The sequence below is a fragment of the Ictidomys tridecemlineatus genome, chromosome 9, assembly GCF_052094955.1.
Source record: "Ictidomys tridecemlineatus isolate mIctTri1 chromosome 9, mIctTri1.hap1, whole genome shotgun sequence".
NCBI classification, from domain to species: domain Eukaryota; kingdom Metazoa; phylum Chordata; class Mammalia; order Rodentia; family Sciuridae; genus Ictidomys; species Ictidomys tridecemlineatus.
Window position 1 is genome coordinate 113,252,307 of NC_135485.1, and position 20,873 is coordinate 113,273,179.

Sequence of the window (20,873 nt, forward strand, 5' to 3'; positions counted from 1 at the left end):
TATGAAATTTTTTCCACTTACTTTACCTCTAATGACCAACTTCAACTGCAAGATTACATAGAAATTCAGAAAACTTTTAAAAGGCCAGATGTTACAGTAAACCATCATCTTTTTCTTAGTCATAGATTTATGCCTATATTTGGCCTTTTTTAGCCAAAATCTTTCCCAAGGAGATTTCTAATAAGATCAATGCAGCATTGACCTTGTCTTAAAGAACCAGTAATAGACACAAAACCCCGCATGGAGGCAGGTCACCAGAGAGGATACCCCAAAACCAAGGCTGACAGATGGGAACCTTTAAAATAGACAAATTAGGGGAAAAAATTCCCTAGGTTCCTTACTCCCAATTGAGTGTGATTCCTATACTAATATCCCTATAAAGAGGGACCAAGGGGCTGGGGATGTGGCTCAAGTGGTAGCGCGCTCGCCTGGCATGCGTGCGGCCCGGGTTCGATCCTCAGCACCACACACTAACAAAGATGTTGTGTCCGCTGAGAACTAAAAAATAAATATTAAAAATTCTCTCTCTCTCTCTCTCTCTCTCTCTCTCTCTCTCTCTCTCTCTCTCTCTCCTCTTTCACTCTCTCTTTAAAAAAAAAAAAGAGGGAACAAATGTGTGGCATCAAGGGTCTCAGCATGCACCCTGGGGAACTTACTAGACGGCCAAGTTGTCATGACTTTACTGCATTTAGTGTTTTCTCAAAGTAGACCAATTGGTGTACCAACCCATGCCATTCAGGAGAGAAGGTGGGAGATCCCTGAAACAAAAGAAGCCTCAGCAGCTGCTGGGCCCTCTCTTTACTTGTAGGAACAGCTCCTCTGATTCAACCTAAGGCATGCTCACCCTGTTTCCTAATTATCCAGTGTTTGACTCTCAACAAGTGCACCCGCCACCTTGCATCCTTAGCACAGGTGGGGGAGTTGCGTTAAGTGCAAGAATGCTCTCAAATCCCTTCACGGTCACCAAATTTTACACTGACATCTTGGTTCTTGTCCCTGATGCCAATCCAACAATGAGGACAAGGCTTCGAAGAGAAAGAAAAAGAAGTCTCATTTCTTTGTTAGCAAAGGAGAAACACAGGGGACTCCTGTCCCAGACTGTGATTCTAATTGTCAGGAGGAAAAGAGGGTTGCTTTATTTTATTTTATTTTATTTTTTGGTACCAGGGATTGAACTCAGGGGCACTCAACCACTGAGCCACAACCCCAGCCCTATTTTATATTTTATTTAGAGCAGGGTTTCAATGAGTTGTTTAGCACCTCATTTTTGCTAGGCTGACTTTGAACTTGCAATCCTTGTGCTTCAGCCTTGCAAGTTGCTGGGATTTCAGGAGAGGGCTTTGGTAGAGGTGATTCAAAGGCTACATTCCAGTTGTGCCCTGTCAGGGAGTAGTAATTAATTTGTAACTTTGAGAGAGAGCCATTTTTTAGAACTTCCAGTGCCAGCCCAGAAGTCTCGAGTCCTTCATTTCTGTGGTGCATAAGATGAAGGACAGATAACTTGACCTAGGACTAGAAGAAGGGTAATTTTGCTTCTCCCATGTCAAGGGAAGGGGGAAAGGGAGAAAAAAAATCAGTTTAAAAATAAGCTACAGTGACAAAGTATCAAGGATTATGTTCAAAGCATAATGTGGATACCTGTTAGGCAAACAGCAAGGAATTACTGTAGGTTGTAAGATAAGATTATGAACTAGTTGAAGAACTTGTTCAGGACACAGAACTGTCAAAGTGCAGCAACTGATTCTAGGTCAAGGTCCAGACAGAACACAGTTTCATAGCGTTAGCTTCAGTTTTGAGTGGGCTGTGCATGATCATCACAAGCAGGAGAAAAGGCACTCTGCTAAAACTTGAGGACAGATACATGGAAGTTCATCGCTGTGGTGATTTTCTTAGGCAAGGCTTGTGAGGAGGAACCAGGTAATCGGGTCAGGGTACGACTGTGTCCAATCTCAGAGTGCCCCTCCATTTATGGGCCTCAAGGGAGGGGTTTGCTTCATTCACTTGTCTGGTGTGTTCAATAAGCTGATGGGCTTGTTTTTTTCTGATACAAATTTGATATACCCATGCATTCATGAATTTCTGATTAATTCACAGGTAGTCATTTTTATTAGCATGATTAACTTATTTATCAGTTTTTTTTTGTCTTATAGTTGTGGTAGGCAGATGGTTGTTTACTTATACAGACAAGGTCATTATACCTTAGTACTTGTATTCAAAATGCAGTAGCTCATCGCAACTACTCTTACAAAGTGGAATAACCCGAGTTTAGATGTAGTCTGAAAACTGCTGTTCTATACATTATGGAGTAACTTTGAGCAGGGTACGTTCTTCTCTCCACAAAATGTATTTGTTAGAAAAAAATCTAAGTCATTTATAAGTTAAAATAGTGCAAAGTCAATTGATAAATTTAAATACAAGTGTGCTTGACTTCTTAAATTCTTTAAGAAAAAATATATATGTTTGCCTCTATTAAATGTGTTTTTATAAATTGTTGGGGGGAAAACAGTTTTAAGATTGCTTTGTTTTGGGGTCTCTGTTAAAAATCAAGGTTACTAAGAATTACAATTCTAATTAACAGATGTACATCTACATACAAAAATATGAAGAATTTCAGCTGTGTTCTGGTTAGAATACTATAGAAAGCATAAAGTATTTCATCTTGTTGGAAAACAAGAAGTAATTTGTATAAATTCAAAAAATTTGGAAGGATTGTTTCAAAATGTAAGCTTAAGAGAAAAAAAGAGCAAGGAGGAGAAAGAGATATAAAGTAGTTATAAATATACACTTTCTGATCCTAAGTTATTTTTTCCTAGTATCTTATACTTATGGAGCTTTTTAAAAGGAAAGAGAATTATCTGAAAATAGCTGGATATCTTCAGACTTTGACTCTTTGAATTCTGCTCTATAATTTATAACAATACTTCTACTTTTAGGCTTAAGCATCTGACCTCTTTTGCTTCTTTGCTTCAACCATTGTTTAAAGACTAGATTAATTACCACTGGGACAGGAAGCCTGCCCAGATTGGTTGGTACCCAGTTATCTCAATTCTCTGAGGAATAGACAAAAGATGGAGCAAATATAATAAGGATATAGACTCTTCACTTTTGCCTGCAGTTGTCTGGTGGGTGGCTAAAAGCAAGATGAAATGATTGAGTGGTAAGAGTCTTAACCCAATAGTTAATTAATCCCCTGATAGGGATTAGTTGAGTGGCAACTGAAGTACTAGGGTATGGCTGGAGGAGGTGGGAATTTGGGCATGGCTTTGAGGTATATATTTTGTAACTGGTGAGTGAAGTCTCTCTCTCTGCTTTCTGAACATCAGGTGAGCTGGTTCCCCCTGCCATACTCTATGATGTTCTGCCTCACCTAGAGCCCTGAAGAATGGAGCCAGCCTTCTATGGACTAAGAACTCTGAAACTGTGAGCCCTCAAATAAACTTTTCCTCCTCTACAATTGTGCTGGTCGAGTCTTTCAGTCATCAGTGAAAAAGCTGACTAAAACAACTTGCTGGGGCAGCTGTGAAAATCTTCTAACTATGCAAATATCCAGTCCTTGCCCTTATTCCCCTTTCTATAAAACCTCAAAGTCATTGTCAGTCCCTTGAAGACAGGCCTAAAGACATGCATCCCTTGTCTTCCCAGTGTTAACTACACTGATTAAAGTTAACACACACACATAATCAAACTCAAAACAAAACACAATGAAAAATCTTGATTAACTGTAGTAGAATTGTCAAAATTAATAAATTAACATTGGCATAGTACTATAAACATATTAATTAAATTAATTATAATTCTCTTAACTATGTACTTCATTTCAATTTCTCTTGTCTTTCCACTATTTTTTCCTGTCCAGGATCCACGTTGCAATTAACTCTAACATATTTCATTTTCTTCAATCGATGATGATTCTTTAACTTTGATTCTTTAATCAAGATCTTATTCTCTTGATGCCAGGGAAGACATCAGTTAGTTAATTTGTAGAATGCACCTCATTCGTATTTGTTTGAGTTTTCTCATGATGATATTGAGGTTCTGACTTTCAGGAAAAATACCTCAGAAGGGCTCTGCTCAGTGCATCACATCAGGAGTGTATGTCAATTACTGATAATGTTAACCTTGGTGAAGGGGATGTTTCCCAGGACTTCAATACAGAATTACGTTTTTTCCCTTTATAATAAAGAAATATCTTGGTAAAAAAACTTGGATTATGCAAATATAATTTCTCCTTGAGCTTTTATTCAATAGTTTTGGCATCCTCTTGTGGAACATGTAATTTGTCAATCTAATGGTAGGTTTTTGTTTGTTTGTTTGTTTTTTAGTTGTAGATGGACATGATATCTTTATTTTACTTTTATGTGGTGCTGAGGATTGAACCCAGTGCTTCATACGTGTGAGGTGAGTTCTCTACCACTGAGCCATAACCCCATCCCCAATTGGTAGGTTTTTGAAAAAAATTTGATTCTTTCTATGTTTTAAATATATTTTTTTCTGTATGGAAGAGCTATCCATTTGCCCTTGTTTATTCAAATATTTGTATCAATACCAACTTATGGATATTTATTCTATTGTGTGGGTTATAGTCCAATGTTATTTTTACTTAATTTTCTGCTCAACTTGTTGCAGATTTTGGTACTAGATCCTCTTCTTCCAGATTGGGCCATGTGCCATTTTGACATACTATCTTGCTTTTTTCTTTTTTAAACTTTAAAAGCATTTCCTTGCTTTCTGGTGCCACAAAGTGCTCTAGATTCATTTTGTATTTCCCATAACCTGACTCTGGAATGACCCATTTCTTCAAGGCATTCTAGAACTTATTTAGAATGATATTAAAAACCAAGATATGGGCACTATGATGCTTGAAGTTACTTTTGAGTTGTTGTTGTTGTTGTTCTGGCATTGAGGATAGAACCTAGAATCTCATGAATGCTAAACAAGCACTCTACCATAGAGCTACCTACCACCCAGCCCTAAAACTTTCTGTTTTCATGGGCTTGTGACCTCAGAAGTACATCTCTACCAAGACTGGTATTCTCTTTAATTTCATGCACTGGAGAGAATCTGACTGTGGTAGCCAATTTGGATTCAATCTTTTATGAGAAAAAAGTTGAAATTGGCAGAGCTTAGTAGTTTTTCAGAGTTCTCAGTTTTTCTCAAATGATGATCTATTCATTCTTATAAAACAGTGCATACAAGCTTCAACTTATTAGAATCTTATAAGAATCCAAGAAAATTTTATTAGCTTAGTAGCTTAATTAAACTATGTCTTGAATAATAACAACCTATATGAAGAGAAGATATGCAGAGACTCTATCTTTGAGATGATGAAAGTGTCCTCCAATGAATTGTGATGCCTCTGTCCTCATAGGGCCAGTCTTTGAGCCTCTTTCCTCATTTTAAAGATAAAGATTTTAGGTAATATTTTTGTACTTATCCTTTTTTTAGAAAAATTTTTTTAGATGTTGATGGACCTTTATTTTATTCATTTATTTATATGGGGTGCTGAGAATTGAACCCAGTGTCTCACACATGCCAGGCAAGCGCTCTACCACTGAGCCCCAGCCCCAGTCCTGTCATCCTTTTTTTTTCTTTTTTCAAGCTCAGAGTACCCCTTAATATCTAGAATATTTGGAACACTCTGTCTCTGTTCTGATGTTGTCTGATGATTTAATTCACTGTGGTGAATGGCTTCAGTTAAATTTCAAATCCATATTTAATTGAGTCATAGTAGCAATGATGTTAGTCATACGAGGAATGATTTAGTACTCACACATAATGAGACAGTTGCTCATTTTATGAATAGCATTCTCAACCTAAAGTATGCAGCACCTTCCTATTTGCTTTTAGCATTTCTCTATTTTTGAAAGAAATAAAATATTATAGTTTTTTTTTGTTACTGGGATTTAACCAAGGGGGTGCTTTACCATTGAGCTGTATACCCAGCCTCTTTTTTTTTTTTTAATTTTGTGACAGAGTCTCACTAAGTTGCTGATGCTGACCTTGAACTTGTGATCCTTCTGATCCTCCTGTCTCAGCCTCCTAAACTGTGGGGATTACAGATGAGTTTTGGATTCTTTTGAAAACAGGAATGGATTTGTTTGAAATTTGATATTACAAATTGTGTCATTTATGGTGTTATATAATTTCTTTATTTATAAATAACCAGAAATAAGAATTGCATCTTAGTAGAGTGAAAGTGTGGCTTTGCAGTGTCCAATATGACAGCCACCAGCTATATGTGAAAATTGACTTGAAATTAAGCAACATTAAAAGTTGAATTTCTCAGTCAATTCACTGCATTTCAAGTGCTCAGTGTTCAATCCCATGGATGCCAATGCTCCATAATACTGTTTACTGATACCAAAGAAAGAACTTAGAGGACTCACAGAGAGATTTTGCGTATCTTCTGAGGCAGTGGGCCAGGATACAATGGAGGGCCACATCACACTGTAGCCCCTGTCCAGCATGGGCTACTGAACCGAGGTGAATTTGGGGTGACACGAAAAGACCACTCAGATAAGGAAATACCTTTTTCTGGGTGTCAGGATGTCTTCCTTGGCTCTGGGCAAGAGAAAAACATGAGAGGCTGGTGAGAGAGAGGGCGCACGTTCTTAGGCTTGGCTTTTATTTCTGGGGGGTAGCTAGTCCATGGAACATTCTATCCAAAAAAAGGGCAAAAGGGTAGGATTATAACAAATAGTTGGGTGTAATTCAACCCCATCCAGTCTTGTCTTTCTTACCTGAGCAGAGGTAAAGTCTACCTGTATTGCAATGGGTGCAGTATCAGTCCAGTGCCCCTTTACTCAGGACTTAAAGGTGTGTACATAGCTCCTGTCCAGGGCGGCTCCTGACATCACACCTTGCAAACATGGGGAGTATGTGGACAGACTGCATGCCCACTGCCCAGGTACATTTCCTTAGATGTTTTATGAGTACATTATTTTACAACCATGGTCACTCTGTTTAGATTCTCTCCTAAAGACAGTGGATAAGGGAAATGATCAGCTTCCTCTGTCCATTTCCTTCATTATCATTCATATATATTATATAAAATATATATAGAGAGATAGATAGATCACCTTTTATTTATATGTAAAAATGTATTCTTGAGTATTATGTCTGCTAGTGTCTATCATTATGATATTATAACCTACACATTCCTATTCTTTATTATACATCTTTTAAAATTTGTTCTAAATTTTTATACATAACAGTAGAATGCAGTTTGACACATCATACATAATGGAGTATAGCTTCTTATTCTTCTGGTTGTACATGATGTAGAATCACACCAGTCATGTAGTCATATATGCACATAGGGTATATAATGTTCAATTTATTCTGCTGTCCTTCCTAATCCCATACCCTTCCTCTACCTTCACTCCCTTCTGTTTAATCCAAAGTAACTCTATTCTTCTCTAGCCTCACTCCTTTTATTGTGAATTACGATGCACATATCAGAGAAGACATTTGTCCTTTGTTCTTATGGAATTGGCTTATTTCACTTAACATGATATTCTCTAGTTTCATCCATTTACTGGAAAATGCCATCATTTCATTTTTCTTTAAGGCAGAGTAATATTTCATGTGTACATATACCAAATTTTCTTTATTCATCCATCTTTTGAAGGACACATAGGTTGGTTTCATAGCTTAGCTGTTATCAGTTGACCTTCTATAAACATTGATGTGGCTGTGTCACTATAGTATGCTGATTTTTAAGTTCTTTAGTATAAACTGAGGAGTGGGATAGTTGGGTCAAATGGTGGTGGTTCCATTCCAAGGTTTCTGAGGAATCTCCATACCACTTTCCAGAGTGGTTGCACCAATTTGCAGTCCCTCCAGCAATGTGAGTGTACCTTTTCCCCCACATCCTCCTCAACATTTATTGTTGCTTGTATTATTGATAATTGCCATTGTGACTGGAGTGAGATGAAATCTCAGTGTAGTTTTGATTTGCATTTCTCTAATTGCTAAAGATGTTGAACATTTTTCATATATTTGTTGATCAATTGTATTTCTTTTCTGTGAAATGTCTATTAAGTTCCTTACCCATTTATTGATTGTTATTTGTTTTTTTGGTGTCAAGTTTTTTGAGTTCTTTATCTTTCCTGGAGATTATTGCTCTGTCTGAGGTGCATGTGGTAAAGATTTTCTCCCATTCTGTATGCTCTGTCTTCAGGTTATTGATTGTTTCCTTTGCCAAGAAGAAGCTTTTTAGTTTGATTTATTGATTCTTGATATTACTTCTTGTGCTTTAGGAGTCTTGTTAGGCTGACTTGATGAAGATTTGGCTCTACTGGGTCTCTGTTCTAGTGTCTAAGTCTTTGATCCATTTTGAATTGAGTTTCATGCAGGGTGAAAGAAAGGGGTTTAATTTCATTTTGTTACATATGGATTTCTAATTTTTCCTACATCATTTGTTGAAGAGTCTATCTTTTCTCTAATGTATATTTTTGGCATCTTTGTCTAGTATGAGATAACTGTATTTATATAGGTTTGTCTCTGTGTCTTCTATTCTGTATCATTGGTCTACACGTCTGTTTTAGTGCCAATACCATGCCATTTTTGTTACTATAGCTTTGCAATATAGTTTAAGATTTGGTATTGTGATGCCTCCTGCTTCACTCTTCTTGCTAAGGATTGCTTTGGCTATTCTGGGTGTCTTATTTTTCCAAATGAATTTCACAATTGCCTTTCTAGTTCTATGAAGAATGTCATTGGGATTTTAATAGGAATTGCATTAAATCTGTATAATGCTTTTGGTAGTATGGCCATTTTGACAATAATAATTCTGCCTATTTAAGAACATGGGAGATTTTTCTATCTTCTAAGGCTTCTTCAATTTTTTTCTTTATTGTTCTCTTGTTTTCATTGCAGAGGCTCCATTTTCATATTTGGAGACCTTCTCTTACTGCAAGCTTTCCTGGGCACTTATTAGTGTTTGACCCAACACTCTGCCCCTAAAGTGCCTTGAAATCCCCTTCATGTCCCTCACAGCTTTTGGCCATTCCATGCCTTCTGTGAAGCTCTCAGGACAGGCCTCTGGAAGCACATTTCATTCATATCTTACAACAACAGTACAAAGAGCAAGAACCTACAGTAAACATACTAAGCTGATTAATATAGTATTATTAAGATAGAATTACTTTGTTTAGGTACTTGGGTTAAAGCATGAGAGATAATATATTTTAATTCTTTTTTTTTTGTACCATCACTGAGCCACATCCCCAGCCTGTTTTATTTTTTATTTTGAGACAGGGTCTCCCTAAATTGCCTAGGCCTTGAAAAGTTTCTGAGGTTGGTTTTGAACTTGCAACCTCCTACCTTAGCCTCCCAAGTCACTGGGATTACAGGTGTGTGCCACTATCCAAGTCCATTCCGTTTCATTTGCAGGTAGGACTGTCAAGGGAAGTTCTTGTGCTACAGTCATAGGGGATTCCAGAAGATCTCACAGTCACTCTGTTTGATGCAATGTGAAAATTCTGTTGCCCAGCTCAAGAATAGTTAGTTGTTAATTAACATATGGAGAATATGGCAAATGTTTAATGGATACACATAGCAGCAAGTCAGCTCCATAAGGCAGTATACACACTTCTGCACAACCCGGGTAACTGTACCAGCCAATCTGCCTATACTTAAAGGGCACAGAAAGAACAAGTCACCTTTGGAATATGTAAGCACTATACATTGATACAAAGTGTTCCTCAAGTGATAAAATCCCAGGGTAATATTGCCTATACTTTTGAAGGCCAGATTCACTTATAAATATAGATATTCTTCTTCTCCATGAGGGGTCAGTAAAGCAAAAAACTGGGGATTTACTCATATAGTCCAAGGCCTACTAATACTCCTTGTCTCTAATTTGATGTCTTGAGGGGTACATATTTTGTTTCTGATGAATGGAGCTCTGTTTCCTGATTGCCATGTCCCGAACCATTTTCCTCTGCTATGCCCATCTGCCATGATGTTCTGCCTTGTGTCTGATCCAGAGCAATGGAGTTGGCCATTTTATGGACTAAACTTCTGAAACTGTAAGCCCCATGTTGTTCTCGTCAGGTCTTTTGGACACAGCAATGAGAAAACTGACTAAATAGGGGGTAATGCTGACAGCAGGCAAGATAGTTCTAGCAGGCAAGACGGTTCTGGCATGCAGCAACAACTTCAGACACCTTTATGGGCAGTTTCCAGAGTGTCACAGATGCCCTCGTAGTCTTTTCACCTGCGTGCTTTAATATATGATGTAGCCAAGTGTCAATTTCTTCTGATGGATCTTTTTCCAGCCATATTATTTTTGCCTATTGTACAACGTTGAGTGGTGTTTCTGTGGTGTTGGGCTCCATAACAAGAAGGATGACTTAACGTGGCACACAGTTGTCTTTTCAATAAGTGAGAACATTCTTTTGCTCCCTTCCTTAGCTGTGATTAGAATCCAGGAGGGTTCTCTATCCCTTAATTAACTGCCTAAACTGCATGTAAAGTCATCCAGAGTGATGTGTGTGATAAGCTCAGTAGGTGTCCATGTGTTTAGTATCTCAAGGGCTTGTGTCTGTTTTACTGTCCATTAAGCCTGATTAAAAGCTTTAATATGCTAGTTAGTCTAGTCTAGTAGTAGTCTCCTACTACTCTTCCTATGCAAATCTCATAGCGATCATAATAACTGAGCCAAATGAAGGATAAAAGCTCTCCAGTAACTGAGTATCACCACAAACTCTTGAATTTGCTTTACTGTGTTGGAAAGTAGAAACACCTGAACTTTCTCTTACAGGCTGAGGTAAGAACTTTATCTTGCCCAACCAAATAAAACCCAAGAATGTCACTAATGAACCATGGCCCTAGACTTTGTCAGGGTTTATAGTCCATCTTCTCCCTTGCAAATGAATCAAAATTGTGGGTGTAGCCTTGGTGAGCATGGAAGGGGGATCGGATATGATCATTAGGTAAACATTTTTACCAGGGTTATAACCATACCACACACAAGATAGGGTGATGGAGATATCCTTGAGGTAACACTGTAAGTATCCATTGTCAGTCTTACCACAGAAAGCCAAATGGGGCTTGACTCCCCAGGTCTTTATCTATGATAAAGAAGTCATTAGGAAGTTCCAGCACACTGTGATATCTTCCCAACTGAGTACTTAGCTCTTCCAGAATAGTGGAAATGTTGGAAATGGCTACATAATGTGACAAATCATTTTATTTAGTCTTCCATAATCCACTGTTGTGTGCCAAATTCCATCTGGCTTTTTTTTTTTTAAACAGTTACACAGGGGAATTAAATGGGTTGAGTGAATTATGTTTACTTTAGCTAATGTACATATGGCCTCTGTTATCTCTTATTATTTTTTTTATTGGTTGTTCACAACATTACAAAGCTCTTGACATATCATATTTCATACATTAGATTGAAGTGGATTATGAACTCCCAATTTTACCCCAAATGCAGATTGCAGAATCACGTCGGTTACATTTTTTTAGTTGTAGTTGGACAACATATTTATTTTTATGTGATGCTGAGGATTGAACCCAGCACCTCGCATGTACTAGGCAAGCACTCTACCACTGAGCCACAACCCCAGCCCCTCTCTGTTATCTCTTGATAGCCACCAGGGAGCCAACATTGTTTGGTAGTAACAATAGTGGGGTGCAGGCAAAACAAGTGCATGCGCTCTTTTCTTTTTTTTTTTTTTTTTGGTACCAAGGATTGAACTCAGGGGTACTCAACCACTGAGCTGCATCCCCAGCTCTATTTTATATTTTATTTGGAGACAGGTTCTCACTCAGTTGCTTGTGTCTCACTTCGGCTGAGGCTGGCTTTGAAATCACGATTCTCCTGTCTCAGCCTCCCAAGGTGTTGGGATTACAGGCATGTGTCACCGTGCCTGACTTTCCCTCTTAATATTGGTTTTACAGCTGACATGTTTAATCTTCTGAGGACTCAAATGGAACTCAGCTGTGGTGATTTGTAGACATGTAACCCACAAGATATCAACACATTCTATATTCAGGAATGGGAGTTATGAACACTATGTAGGGGTAAGGCAGCAGGTGTCCAAGCCATAACATCTATGTTACAATGTTGACTCTCACTGTTTTTATATCTGTATCCATCAATAGTCGTTAACCTGCCTGAGAATTAGTCAGGATGACTATATATCAATGTACACTTAGCTCTCATGTCCCCCAATGCTGTTACTCTCTGAATATTTTTTGAAGACCAATGTGTTGTCGGTTCTATATATGGCTTCCAGTCCAGAGATAAGGCTCAGACTTTGAACCTTGACCTCTCCCCTATTTGTCCCACACCCAAGGGCTGCAAGGCTTCTCCCAGAGAGTCTTGGGTTCTGCTTTCATTATTCTCCTAATAGGAAAGGCTTGTCTCTTTTTGGGGTAGAAGTCTGTTCTCCCTTTCTGTTTCCCTTTTCCTTATTGAGAAGTAATGGTGAAACTCTTGTCCTTTGGCAATTGTTTCCATTTCCAGGGGAACATTAGGTTGTTTATCTATTTTTCTTTCATTCACTCCTGCTGCTATTAAACCCACCCACTTCTGTTTACAGGAGACTCAGAGAGGTCCTTCCAGTTTGGGCTGGGTTTTATGCACCTCTATTTTCTGCTGCCATTTTTCTGGGTCCCCTAGTTCTGCTATCTGTCATGCTGCTTTCTGGAGAGACTGCCCTCCTAATGGGGATAAGATTGATACCAGGGCACAATAACTGGTTGGAGACACTGCATGTAACATTGCAGCCCTTATCCTAGCAGAAGAAGTCACACTGTCATGTCCTGGGAAAGGCTTCACATATGTTATGGTTTGGATGTGAGGTGTCCCATAAAAGCTCACATGTGAGACATGCAAGAAGGTTCAGAGGAGAACTGATTGGGTTGTGAAAGTCTTAACGCAATCAGTGATTTAATCTCCTGATAGGGATTAACTGAGTGGTAACTGAAGTGGTAGAGTGTGGCTGGAGGAGGTGGGAATTGGGGTATGGCTTTGGGTACATATTTGTATCTGGCAAGTGGAGTCTTTCTCTGCTTCCTGGTCACCATGATGGGAGCTGCTTCCCTCTGCTACACACTCCGCCATGATATTCTGCCTCATCTCTAGCTTTGAGGAATGGAATGTAACCTTCTATGGACTAAGACCTCTGAAACTGTGAGCCCTCAAATAAATTTTCTTCCTCTATAATTGTGCAGGTCAGGTCCTTTAGTCACAGCAGTGAGAAAGCTGACTAAAACAACATAAATAGCATGTTTTAATGCTAGTTCCTATAGATAGTTCTATAGGGCTCCCTCCCATAGAGGTCTAGGCACCTCTGGGCGTAGGCACATCTCCTGAATTTGGTCATGTACTGTGAATCGAAAGAAGCAGCCCAACTAATAATACATCACACTTTCATCAGCAATACTGGTGTAAATTCACCGACATAAAGCAGGGTGAGCATTTACTATAGACAATTCTACACCATCTGCTCCAGTGTCCCACAAGCAGAGCATCCAAGAAGGTACATTTTGTTTCATTTTCTGCCTGAACTTGAACCCCAGTTCCACCACTTCCGTGGGAACGCATAGTCTCATGGTGGTACGGAAATATCTCTCTTTGAAATAGGGAGCACTTCTCGGTCTGTATCCTCAAGATGCTTCTGCTGGGTCTTTAACTTTTAACTTTTGGTCTAGCTTCTACTATAGCTTTGTCTTTCACCTCAACTTCTGAATCACTGGAAATGTGGATTCCCTGAGTGGGCCCACATCTGAGAGTCCCGCTTTTCATTAGTCACCAATGCCCTAACATGGGCTTGGGCTCATAATGTTCCCTCAGTTTGGCATAACAGCAGGTCATGGCCTGTAGACAGTAGTCAGTACTTAACTTCATCTAAATCTTTCTAAGGGGACTTTTAAATTTGTTTAATGAAATACTTTAAATTTTATTTATAGGGCTGGGGTTGTGGCTCAGTGGTAGAGTGCTCACCTAGCACGCGTGAGGCACTGGGTTCGATCCTCTGCACCACATAGAAATGAAATGAAGATATTGTGTGTCCACCTACAACTAAAAAAAATATTTTAAAAAATTATTTATAAATTTAATATTCAGTTTTCCCTCTAAAGTCTTGAGCTTTTTAACTGTTAGTTTGATATATTTAATGAAACTTAATTTTAAATCATCCTAGAATTTAAATATGTTTGCCCATTAAGGAAATGAGTATATCTTTGCAGAGGATGTTGGGGTTTACATTTTTAGATGATTGAAGGTGCATAACAACCAGAGAGGTAAAGTCTGAAGCTACAAAGTCTGAGAAAGCTCTTTTGTCCCTGACTGCTAGGCTATGCCCCTTTGGGTGATAACAGTGTCATGAACTAAAAAATTAAAAAAGAAATATAGGCAGCATATACATTGACCCTGAACTGAAGTTGTATCATAATATGCATTTCAAGCTAGTCAAAAGTAACCCTTATCTGTCTTTTTCTTTATGTATTTTGCGTAATTTTCATATTCTTAACTATTTATTTATGAGGAATTTATTTGACACCTATTTGGAGTGCAGGGATTCAAAGTTCTATCTGCCTCTTATTATAGGTTCTGGGGTTGTTTTTATCACAGCGATGTGGGTTGTTCGTTGGAAAGAAATCTACTCACTGCAGCACAGTTTAAAATAGACTTGGTGTAAGTGTTTGTTATGAAGGGCTCACGATCTCTTTTCCCTTTCAACCTACCATTACTTTTCCCTCCACAGGAAGGCAGAAACTCTTCAGATGACTTTCAGTGATGATCAAATTTGTATCCCGATGTTGCAAAGAAACACCGATGGCCTGCCCGGGATGTCCTCCAGGGACCTGCAGACATCTACTGAGGGGGCTGTGTTGAGTTTTCATCACATCTACTATCGAGTAAAAGTAAAGAGTGGCTTTCTACCTGGTCAGAATAAGGAAGAGTTAGAAATACTATCAGATATCAAGTACGTGCATGAACTTCTAAAAAGGCCCCTTTATTGATCTACAATGAACCTCCAGGTTTTTCCTATTGCAAATAAGATGTTATGAACTTTTGCGTAGACATTTTGTACAGACATATTGATATGTGCTTTTATTTCCTTTGGCTAAACTAGGATAGAAATGATTAGATCACTTTGTTAAATATATGTTTAACTTTGAAAAGAACTTACATGCTGTTTTTAAAAATGATTTCCCCATATGCATTGAGTTTTCTTTGAGAATTGGATAATTAATGTGTTAATTATTTTTCCCCACATAATGTGTCATTTAATTTTCCCTGTGTATTGGAGGAAGTGGACCTGGCTGTGTGATTTACTGCTTTTTGATTGTGACAATATAATTGTAAACTTTAAACTTTCGTTTTCCAACTATTAAACAGAGGATCTGCTGGTATACTTTTTGAGCCAGACACTTTTTAGGTACTTGTGCACTTTATGCTCTTTATATTCTAGTAGCAAGGAGGTTGAAATGACAGTATATTGTGATAGTATTTTGCTTTACAAATAGAACTGTTTTTTTTTTTTTTTTTTACTTTTTTGGGTACTGGGGATTGAATCCAGAGGCAATTTTCCACTTAACTACATTCCCAGTTCTTTTTATTTTTGAGAAATTGTCTTACTAAGTTGCTAATGTTGGCCTCAAACTGGCAATCCTCCTGCCTCAGACTCTGGGTCAGTAGGAATACAAGTGTGTGCTGTTACCCCTAATGACAAATAGACTTGTTTTAAATGAATGACTTATTTATACAAATTCATAGACTCTAGCAATTTACTTAATGCTTTCTCTACATAATAGTATCAGGTAGAAATTATTTAAATATAAGACAACTATTATTTAATAGAAGTTATGCTGTTGAAATATAAAGTGAGATACTCTAGGATCCAAAAAAATTCAGTCCATTTTATTTTAAAAGCACCCAGTAATTACAATTTTTATTCTTTTCATCATGCAATAAATTTAGAATTTAGAACATGGTATTGAAATGAGAGCTAGAGTGGTATGGAAATGAGTATTTCTAGAGAATCTACTCACCACCAGGTTCCTCTGTGAGTTCACAGATGCTGGCGATTAGGGGTGTCAATTTTTTTTCCTGATGTCTAGAGAACTGAACCTGTGCTTCCCCTCTCTAGTGATAGGAAGTGAATCTGGGTTTGCTCAGACAATATAGACAATATGGTTTTGTTCGTTTGCTCATTTATTGTTTAGTAGGGAAAATAATTGCTCCTAGTCAAAGCAAGCAACTTTTTCAATTTTCCCGACTCTCCAAGGCTGGGGAGTGGTTATATAGGAACCCTTTGACCTGGTGTGGCTGTAGATCTATATGGAATCCTGTTTTTTTGGATGTTTTGTATACTACTGTGGTCTCTTCCGTTACTAGGAGCCAACTTCCTTCAGAGGATAAGGGAGTGACAAAATAAGGTAGAATTTTTGTGGGAGTGTGATGGGGAGAGAGATGATCAGGATGCGAGAGTTGTTGAGGCCAGGGGTGCTATGCTCAAAGTTCGGAATTCTTTCAATTCTTTCTCCATGAAGAACACTTGCTGTCTTGCCTCTTTCTCAACATCTCTCTCTTGTGTCGGATAAGAAATCCTGAACAGGAGAAAAAGTAGAGTAATGGTGGATGAAAGGCTTTGATCCTTTGGTACATGATTAGATAGAATTGAATTAGGGGAAGCTGGTGAGCTTTTCATGAAACATAAGAATCAAGAAAATGTTGTTTTTTTTTTTTTTTGTATTTTGTGCTGAAACAGGTAGAAGTTAACCTGATTTTAATATGTGCAGGTTAAATAGATGTAAAATGTGAACTGTGTGAATGTCTTTTTTTGTTTATTTCTTTGTGTTTATTTGGTGCTAGGGGTTGAACCCAGGGCAAGAGCTGTACCACTGAGCCATATCCCCAGCCCCTCTGGCTTATTAGTTTGGCTAGTGGACTAGTGACTCCATGCAGTGTCTCCTCTGTTCAAGGCCTCCCGTGTTCATGGTTGAATGGTGTGCCTCTCAGCAAAGGTCACTGTCTTATGCTTTCCTAGGCTCATATAAGTGCACTCAAATTTCAGAATTCTTTCAATTTTTATATTTAAAATGACATATAGGATTGGGGTTCATGCTTGTTCACATTTCTGGTTTAGGGGTCCATGAGAAAGGTTATTCAGTTTTTGGCTGCTATGTTTTAGAAAAAAAAATAGCTCTATTTGTAAAGCAAAATACCATCACAATATACTGTCCATCAGGATTTCTTGGTCTTTTTCTGAGTAAGTATTTTAAAAACCTGGGAAGATTTTCTGACAGTGAAGACTTAGTGAATAAAAAGTTTATTTCTAGTCATTTTACAAGAAATTAGAGGTAGCTGTTATGAAAGAAGATTCATTAAGAGATACAGGTAAATGCACTTGGAGAGGTTATATCATTTTTAGAATATTTTTGAGGGGGATGCTAGTGATTGAATCCCAGACCTCATGTATGCTGAGCGCTCACTCTGCTACTGGTTTAAACCCACCGACCTACCCAATTGTTAGTGTGTCTTTACAGTAGACGAAAAAGTCAACAAAAGAATAACATTTTTCTGTTACAGCTGGCTCTGTGTTTACCCAAGTTTCACTTTTCCTCATGTTTCAGTGAGAGACACATCAGTTAATGAGCAAAGTGAGAGTACATATTGCTGTAACCCCTGGCAGCCATAGTATAATTGTGACAGGTCAGGTAGCACAGTCAGTGAATGTTGAGGTCCCCTTCACTGTAAGTGCTGGGAGGCACTTGTGTTGGGAAGTTCTTCACTGTGACAATTGTGTAATTGTAAGATCGATCTCTGTGGGAATCATTATTTTAGAACAATTGCAGTCAGATTTGACCATACACTTGAAATAAATACCATTTCTCTGAGGAGTACATCTTTGCCTCCTTACTAATGCTATAGAAAGACTGTAGACATTGAGGTTTTGAAAGGATTCTGTTTCATCATCTCTGTATCCTTTGGAATCTCAGCCCTTAAACTTCCTTAAGTTCATTCTATTTAGCACTGCACATCTTACCTTTAAGATAAAATTCAAGCTATTTGCCTTCTGGGCTCTCAGCCTGGTCATACCTTTTCCACCTTCCTACTCTTTCCAAATATTTTACCCTCACACATGCTCTTAGTTTGTGAAACTTTGGTGTCTCCGCCATCCTTGTACATCCTTAAAAAATTTTCCCTACCAGAGGAATGTCTCCTAATTCTAAACTGAGCATTTTCCAGTCCACTTCTTGACCCATAAAAAGGAATGAAATGATCTGTCTTGAGGATGTGTGTTTCCTTTCCTAGTTGGTACTACATTTTCCTTGAATGTTCTGAACAGGTGATGGCTTCTTATCGTTGGGAGTGCTTCATTCTACCCTTTGTATTTTTGCTTCAGAAATGTTGATTTTTGGTCTATTTGATTTTGTTAGTGAGACCACTACTACTGGTTTCTATGATTGGAAGATATTATAAAGCATTTCTCGCAAACTGTTACATACTTGATACTGTGTTAAGAGTAACAAGAATAAGAGATGGGTAAAAAAAATCTTACTTGTTTCAAGGAATCTTGGACATTGGATATGTCATTTTCAAAAAGGAATAAATAGTTTCAAGGATAAATGAAAGCAACTTAGAGGGACCTTAACCATTCTTATGGGTTCTTACTAGTGGTTCATATACTATGTATACTAGACTTCTATTAATCAGTTTTTTTTTCTCTTTAAGAGTTGGTGGCTGGGTTTGGTGGCACATGCCTGTAATCCCAGCAGCTCAGGAGGTTGAGTCAGGAGGATTGTACGTTCAAAGCCAGCCTCAGCAATAGTGAGGTGCTAAGCAACTCAGTGAGACCCTGTCTCTAAATAAATACAAAAAAAAGCTGGGGGTGGTGATGGGGATGTGCTGAGGATGTGGCTCAGTGGTCAAGTGCCTGGAGTTCAATCCCTGGTACTCCTCCCACGCCAATAAAGAGTTGGTGCTTGTTTTCTGTCCACAGTTTTACCAACCGTCATTGAAAATATTCAATGCAGAGTCTAAATGAAAATTATTTCTTTGAAAGTGGAACAATAAATTTATATTTTTTTGTGTTTATAGTGGGATCATGAAACCTGGCCTCAATGCTATCCTGGGACCCACAGGTGGAGGCAAATCTTTGTGAGTATAACACAAAATATAAGTCAGCCATTTCTGTGCAGGTTCAATGTGATTTTTAAATTTTATGTTGAGTGTATTATAGTTGTACATAATAGTGGGATTCATTTTGACATATTCATACAGATGTATACCATAGTCTTCTCCATTTCAATCTCTAGTATTTTCCCCTTTCCTCACCTCCTTTCTCCCCATCCTCTTCCTTTACTCTATTGATCTTCTTTCTGTTTATTTATTTTAATTAATGCATTATAGTTGTATATAAAATTGGAATGCATTTTGATGTATTCATACATACACATGGCATAATTTATTAAACTTCATTTCCCAGTTCTTCCAGTTTTCTTTACCTCCTCCTTCCTCTTCAGTCCCCTTATTCTACTCTACTAATCTCCCTCCTATTTTCATGAGACCCCAATTTTTAAAACTTTATTTTTTTCCATACTAGCCTTTGCATATAAGAGAAAACATCTGGCCCTTGACTTTGTGAATTTGGCTTAGTTCAATTAGGACAAGGACTGGTTCATTTACTAACAAGTGACATAACGGTTGAGTAGAACTCCCTCCATTCGTCTATTGATGAGCACCTAGACTGGTTTCATAACTGGCTGTTGTGGATTGTATATGGCTATCATATACCTGTGTTTGCTCATATCACTATAGTATGCTGGTTTTAGTTCTTTTGGTCCTTTTGGTTTTAGTTCTTTTGGGTTAGCTAGGTCATATGGTGGTTTCTAATCTTTGAGGACTCTTCATGCTGCTTTCCAAAGTGACTGTACTAATTTTCAGTCTCATAAATTATGTATAAGTATCTTTCTCTCTATATCCTTTGTAGCAATTATCATCATTTTTATTCTTAATGATTGATATTCTAACTGGGGTGAGATGAAATCTCAGTGTAGTTTTGATTTGTATCTCCCTGATTGTTCAGGGTGTTGAACATTTTTTTTGTGTGTGTATTTGTTGGTCATTTGTATTTTTTTTTCTTTTGAGAGATGTTACCCATTTATTGAGTGGTTGATTGTGGTTTTGGTAGCAAGATTTTTAAAGATTTTTGAGTTCTTTATATATTCTGATTATTAATTTCCTATCAAAGAATGGCTGGCAAAGATTTTCTCCCATTCTGTAGGATCTCTCTTCACACTCTAAATTATTTCCTTTACTGTGAAGAGCTTTTTAATTTAATACTATCCCACTTATTGATTCTTGATCTCATTTCTTGAGCTCTAAGAGTCTTATTTGGGAAGTCAATGTCTGAGTCAATGGGTTGGAGTGTTGCCACCAGATTTTCTTCTTGCTCTTGTTGTTTAGGATTTCTTCAGCTATTCTGGGTCTTTTATTCTTCCGTATAAATTTTAAGACTGCTTTTTTTCCAGTTTTGTGAAGAATGTCATTGGTATTTTGATGTAGATTGCATTGAATCTGTAGATTACTTTTGGTAATATGGTCATTTAAAAAATTTGTTCTAATTAGTTATACATGACAGTAGAATGTGTTTTGACACACCATACATAAATGAGATATAACCTCTTATTCTTCTGGTTGTACATGATGTAGAGTTATACCATTTGTGTAATTATATATGCACATAGGGTAATAATGTACAATTCATTCTTCTATCATTCCTATAATACAGCCATTTTGATGATATTACCTATACCTATTCATGAACATGGTAGGTCTTTGTATCTCCTAGTATCTTCTTCATTCTCTTTCTTCAGTATTTTATAATTTTCATTATAGAATT

At 37.7% G+C, this 20,873-nt stretch overlaps 1 protein-coding gene across 1 annotated transcript in view; it reads left to right on the top strand.

The window, feature by feature from the left end:
* The first annotated feature begins 1,771 nt into the window (after nucleotides 1-1,771).
* LOC101954583 (broad substrate specificity ATP-binding cassette transporter ABCG2) overlaps nucleotides 1,772-20,873 on the top strand; it is a 48,794-nt gene continuing 29,692 nt past the window's right edge. The window contains exons 1-5 of the mRNA XM_005337520.3: nucleotides 1,772-1,917; nucleotides 3,324-3,420; nucleotides 4,323-4,398; nucleotides 14,727-14,948; nucleotides 19,070-19,129. Of these exons, the coding sequence (XP_005337577.2) occupies nucleotides 14,746-14,948; nucleotides 19,070-19,129 (263 nt within the window). The 5' untranslated portion in view covers nucleotides 1,772-1,917; nucleotides 3,324-3,420; nucleotides 4,323-4,398; nucleotides 14,727-14,745. The remainder of the gene's footprint in view (nucleotides 1,918-3,323; nucleotides 3,421-4,322; nucleotides 4,399-14,726; nucleotides 14,949-19,069; nucleotides 19,130-20,873) is intronic.